Source organism: Procambarus clarkii, chromosome 31 (genome assembly GCF_040958095.1).
Source record: "Procambarus clarkii isolate CNS0578487 chromosome 31, FALCON_Pclarkii_2.0, whole genome shotgun sequence".
Classification (NCBI taxonomy): domain Eukaryota; kingdom Metazoa; phylum Arthropoda; class Malacostraca; order Decapoda; family Cambaridae; genus Procambarus; species Procambarus clarkii.
This window is the reverse complement of record NC_091180.1, coordinates 15,660,410-15,667,091: the sequence shown is the minus strand read 5'-3', so window position 1 is coordinate 15,667,091 and position 6,682 is coordinate 15,660,410. Positions and strand designations below refer to the sequence as shown.

Here is a 6,682-nt window from a genome sequence, read left to right as displayed (position 1 = left end):
TTACCTGCACCTTACCAACAAGGTGAAGTCTAGCTTCTTCATCCTTAATTCATACTTCAGTTGTTGGTGTGGATGTGTGGGTACTCACCTATCTGTATTTGTGGAGGATGAGCCACGGCCCTTGGGTCCCGCCTCTCAACACTTAACGACTGGTGCACAGGTTTCGGAGCCTATTGGGCTCAGTCATGTCTACATTTAAAGCTGTGTGCGGCGTCCGCCTCTACCACCTCACTTATCACATTCCATTTCTACAATATGGAGAAATGATGATCTGAAACCATTGTTCACAAAGGTTTCAGTTCACACACTGAAACTCAACACACTGAAACTCAACACACTGAAACAATTCGTTCAACGTCTCTGTGGTTTATGTGGATACTTAATTTCCATCTGTGATGCCAGTTGTTGATGGACCACCCGTGCTAAATAGCATGTCCATGCTGCCTTGACAATATCCCCATTGAGTATTTTGTATATGGTAATCATGTCTCCCCTGGGTGGGTGTGGGAAGAGAACTGTTGGGAAGCACCTCACATGCTAGTGTCCTCACCCCAGCACACCCTTGGGACCATCTCCCACACCTGCACTACACACCTGCGCTACAATGTCACAACAATGTGTCAACTTTCTGACATGTGGTAAGGTTACTACAGAGCTGCCCCTTCACGCTCTTCATGCTCCTAACATCATGATTGATGACCTTTATATAGGCATTTGAATTTTGAATTTGAATTTTGCATGATGGGCATGGGCTTTATTTGAACACAATAATCACTAATACATGTAAAAATAATTATAGACATTGAAAATAATAATAATGATAATGCACAAATAAATCGCATTAACGTGCTGTAACAGTGAGAAAATGAGTAGGAGCTGTGAGAAGGATTCGAACCCACACACTGGGGTACTCCCAAGCACACGTCGTAGACCATATCATGGTCCAGTGGTCTTAGAAGTATGCTTGGCCTGTACCCAGGTGGGCAGGTTTGAACACTCCTCACGGCTCCTACTCATTTTCTCAATAATAATAATATTAAAAGGAAAGGAAAAAGGAAATGTTAAGGTAAACAATATATGTAAGATGGTCCTTCAACGAAGCGGAGGATGTTCTACAGTGTTGGAAGATGTTCTACAGTGTTGGAGGATGTTCTACAGTGTTGGAGGATGTTCTACAGTGTTGGAGGATGTTCTACAGTGTTGGAGGATGTTCTACAGTGTTGGAGGATGTTCTACAGTGTTGGAGGATGTTCTACAGTGTTGGAGGATGTTCTACAATGTTGGAGGATGTTCTACAGTGTTGGAGGATGTTCTACAGTGTTGGAGGATGTTCTACAGTGTTGGAGGATGTTCTACAGTGTTGGAGGATGTTCTACAGTGTTGGAGGATGTTCTACAGTGTTGGAGGATGTTCTACAGTGTTGGAGGATGTTCTACAGTGTTCCAGTGTGTCGCTCTTCCGTCCATCCCGTCACTGGTTCCAGCAACACTTTCCAGGACTCCTGGATCGTTCCTTATCTCTTCTTAATACTGCCTCCAGAAGGACGCTGTCCATCCCCAGCTGTTGTAGTAGCCAGGACACCATCACCAGCTGTTGTAGTAGCCAGGACACCATCCCCAGCTGTTGTAGTAGCCAGGACACCATCACCAGCTGTTGTAGTAGCCAGGACACCATCCCCAGCTGTTGTAGTAGCCAGGACACCATCCCCAGCTGTTGTAGTAGCCAGGACACCATCCCCAGCTGTTGAAGTAGCCAAGACACCATCCCCAGCTGTTGTAGTAGCCAGGACACCATCACCAGCTGTTGTAGTAGCCAGGACACCATCACCAGCTGTTGTAGTAGCCAGGACACCATCACCAGCTGTTGTAGTAGCCAAGACACCATCACCAGCTGTTGTAGTGGCCAAGACACCATCCCCAGCTGTTGAAGTAGCCAAGACACCATCCCCAGCTGTTGAAGTAGCCAAGACACCATCCCCAGCTGTTGAAGTAGCCAAGACACCATCCCCAGCTGTTGAAGTAGCCAGGACACCATCACCAGCTGTTGTAGTAGCCAAGACACCATCACCAGCTGTTGAAGTAGCCAAGACACCATCCCCAGCTGTTGAAGTAGCCAAGACACCATCCCCAGCTGTTGAAGTAGCCAAGACACCATCACCAGCTGTTGAAGTAGCCAAGACACCATCACCAGCTGTTGAAGTAGCCAAGACACCATCACCAGCTGTTGAAGTAGTCAAGACACCATCCCCAGCTGTTGAAGTAGCCAAGACACCATCCCCAGCTGTTGTAGTAGCCAGGACACCATCACCAGCTGTTGTAGTAGCCAAGACACCATCCCCAGCTGTTGTAGTAGCCAGGACACCATCCCCAGCTGTTGTAGTAGCCAAGACACCATCCCCAGCTGTTGTAGTAGCCAGGACACCATCCCCAGCTGTTGTAGTAGCCAAGACACCATCCCCAGCTGTTGTAGTAGCCACATATCAGTGGAGCAACCTAAGGTGACCTCTATGACCAAGTCTCATAGACATTTTCCGTAATGGTGAAAGTTAACACATTGGATTAATTATTCTCTGAGATAAACGACCTTACTTCCTATGACTCTATAAATATTTCCCCACTTTTTATATGACAAAAAACAGATGTTCCGTGTAAGTTTTGGAAGAAACTTAGTAGCCAAACATCTCATATTAATCATCTAAGTTCCTCTTCTTACTGCTATTTATCCTAACTTTGTGCAAGCTTTGTTGAGAGGCAGCTGTATCAGGCGCTCCAGTACGGGGTCTCGGAGTACAAGTCGCTTCATTTTCGACTCATAATCAGGGATCACGGGTTCGATTCCTGGGCAGATGATGCTGGGATTTATGTAGGAAGTGAGAAAAAGATATTGAGGCCTTACAAAGAGATATACGTGAACAGAAATGATCTGGAGGACAAAATGATTTTTAATATGGAGAGAACGCCAGACCTGGCCTGCGGGGCATAACAATGCGCATCACTACTGTTCAAATTTGGCGGGAAGGGAAACGGACGTGTGGTCCACGTGGCGCTTGGTCAACAATAACACACAATGACGTCACCGGGTATAGATGCCATGAATACAAATGAGCATCGGATCTTAATGTTACAAACCTAATCTTAAGTGACCTTACTCCTTCACATACCTTAATCCTAACAAATTAACAACATTATCTTGCATAGTGCGGGGAAATATAGATAAAAACAAACTAAAACATTCTTAGGCCCTAGCTTAGCACATATTTACTTTATTAGGCCTAAAGCATAAGGCCTAGGATTGCAAGAAGTTAAGTTCTATATTTATGTCGCGGTTAAAAAATAACTTTTCTCATTTGGCCAAATTGCATAATCCGAAACGTAAATTTTTGTGGTAGTCCAAACCTACAGATTGACACTCAACAAAGCAGTTACTGTCATTTCTGGAGGATGGACTTAAATTTTCTGCTAGTCATACTTTGGTTGTAATACCATAAAACAGACGACCCTCCACCAGCTTCAGCGACGTTCTCAAACTCGCGCTCTTTCTCAAAGGTAACGGGTAACTATTATATTTTTACTATTTCACACTGCGGCTCCTTCCGCCGGTGGACTATCCCACACGCCAATGGTAAACTATTACATTATTGTTTAAGCTACAGAGAAACGGAAAGATAGCAGGAAGAGAGAAACAGACAGACAACAAGACCAGCAATACCAGGTGATTGGTGAAGATTATGTCGCTATAAGAGGTGGCACGGGCATGAGTATCCCAGAGAGTACCACACAACAAGGACACACACAGTACCACACAACAAGGACACACACACAGTACCACACAACAAGGACACACACAGTAGTACCACACAACAAGGACACACACACACTGTACCACACAAGGACACACACAGTACCACACAACAAGGACACACACAGTAGTACCACACAACAAGGACACACACACACTGTACCACACAAGGACACACACAGTACCACACAACAAGGACACACACACAGTAGTACCACACAACAAGGACACACACAGTAGTACCACACAACAAGGACACACACAGTACCACACAACAAGGACACACACACACAGTACCACACAACAAGGACACACACACACAGTACCACACAACAAGGACACACACACACAGTACCACACAACAAGGACACACACAGTACCACACAACAAGGACACACACACAGTAGTACCACACAACAAGGACACACACAGTACCACACAACAAGGACACACACAGTACCACACAACAAGGACACACACACACAGTACCACACAACAAGGACACACACAGTAGTACCACACAACAAGGACACACACACAGTAGTACCACACAACAAGGACACACACAGTACCACACAACAAGGACACACACAGTACCACACAACAAGGACACACACACACAGTACCACACAACAAGGACACACACACAGTACCACACAACAAGGACACACACACAGTACCACACAACAAGGACACACACACACAGTACCACCACACAACAAGGACACACACACACAGTACCACACAACAAGGGCACACACACAGTACCACACAACAAGGACACACACAGTAGTACCACACAACAAGGACACACACAGTAGTACCACACAACAAGGACACACACACACAGTACCACACAACAAGGACACACACACAGTACCACACAACAAGGACACACACACACAGTACCACACAACAAGGACACACACACAGTACCACACAACAAGGACACACACACAGTACCACACAACAAGGACACACACAGTAGTACCACACAACAAGGACACACACACACAGTACCACACAACAAGGACACACACACACAGTACCACACAACAAGGACACACACACAGTAGTACCACACAACAAGGACACACACAGTAGTACCACACAACAAGGACACACACAGTAGTACCACACAACAAGGACACACACAGTAGTACCACACAACAAGGACACACACACAGTACCACACAACAAGGACACACACAGTACCACACAACAAGGACACACACACAGTAGCACCACACAACAAGGTCACACACACAGTAGTACCACACAACAAGGACACACACAGTACCACACAACAAGGACACACACACAGTACCACACAACAAGGACACACACAGTACCACACAACAAGGTCACACACAGTAGTACCACACAACAAGGACACACACACAGTACCACACAACAAGGACACACACAGTACCACACAACAAGGACACACACAGTAGTACCACACAACAAGGACACACACAGTATCACACAAAAGGACACACACAGTAGTACCACACAACAAGGACACACACAGTAGTACCACACAACAAGGACACACACAGTAGTACCACACAACAAGGACACACACAGTACCACACAACAAGGACACACACACAGTAGTACCACACAACAAGGTCACACACACAGTAGTACCACACAACAAGGTCACACACAGTAGTACCACACAACAAGGACACACACACAGTAGTACCACACAACAAGGTCACACACACAGTAGTACCACACAACAAGGTCACACACAGTAGTACCACACAACAAGGACACACACACAGTAGTACCACACAACAAGGACACACACACAGTAGTACCACACAACAAGGACACACACAGTAGTACCACACAACAAGGACACACACAGTAGTACCACACAACAAGGACACACACACACAGTAACACACAACAAGGACACACACAGTACCACACAACAAGGACACACACAGTAGTACCACACAACAAGGACACACACAGTAGTACCACACAACAAGGACACACACAGTAGTACCACACAACAAGGACACACACACAGTACCACACAACAAGGACACACACAGTAGTACCACACAACAAGGACACACACACAGTAGTACCACACAACAAGGACACACACACACAGTACCACACAACAAGGACACACACAGTACCACACAACAAGGTCACACACAGTAGTACCACACAACAAGGACACACACACAGTAGTACCACACAACAAGGACACACACAGTAGTACCACACAACAAGGACACACACAGTAGTACCACACAACAAGGACACACACACAGTACTACACAACAAGGACACACACAGTAGTACCACACAACAAGGACACACACAGTAGTACCACACAACAAGGACACACACACAGTACTACACAACAAGGACACACACAGTAGTACCACACAACAAGGACACACACAGTAGTACCACACAACAAGGACACACACAGTAGTACCACACAACAAGGACACACACAGTAGTACCACACAACAAGGACACACACACAGTAGTACCACACAACAAGGTCACACACACAGTAGTACCACACAACAAGGACACACACAGTACCACACAACAAGGTCACACACACAGTAGTACCACACAACAAGGACACACACAGTACCACACAACAAGGTCACACACACAGTACCACACAACAAGGTCACACACACAGTACCACACAACAAGGTCACACACACAGTACCACACAACAAGGTCACACACACAGTACCACACAACAAGGACACACACATACAGTACCACACAACAAGGTCACACACACAGTACCACACAACAAGGTCACACACACAGTAGTACCACACAACAAGGACACACACAGTACCACACAACAAGGTCACACACACAGTAG

The 6,682-nt window shown here is 46.0% G+C and overlaps 1 protein-coding gene across 1 annotated transcript; it reads left to right on the top strand.

Annotated features, from left to right (window-relative positions):
* The first annotated feature begins 1,427 nt into the window (after positions 1-1,427).
* Positions 1,428-2,501, top strand: LOC138370188 (MAGE-like protein 2). Its single transcript, XM_069334177.1, has one exon. It carries the CDS (start codon positions 1,428-1,430, stop codon positions 2,499-2,501), a length of 1,074 nt encoding a protein of 357 aa, XP_069190278.1.
* The last annotated feature ends 4,181 nt before the right edge of the window (positions 2,502-6,682 follow it).

What these genes read in the sequence shown, in the direction of transcription:
- LOC138370188 (XM_069334177.1), top strand. Translation starts at nt 1,428, where the DNA reads ATGTTCTACAGTGTTCCAGTGTGTCGCTCTTCCGTCCATCCCGTCACT.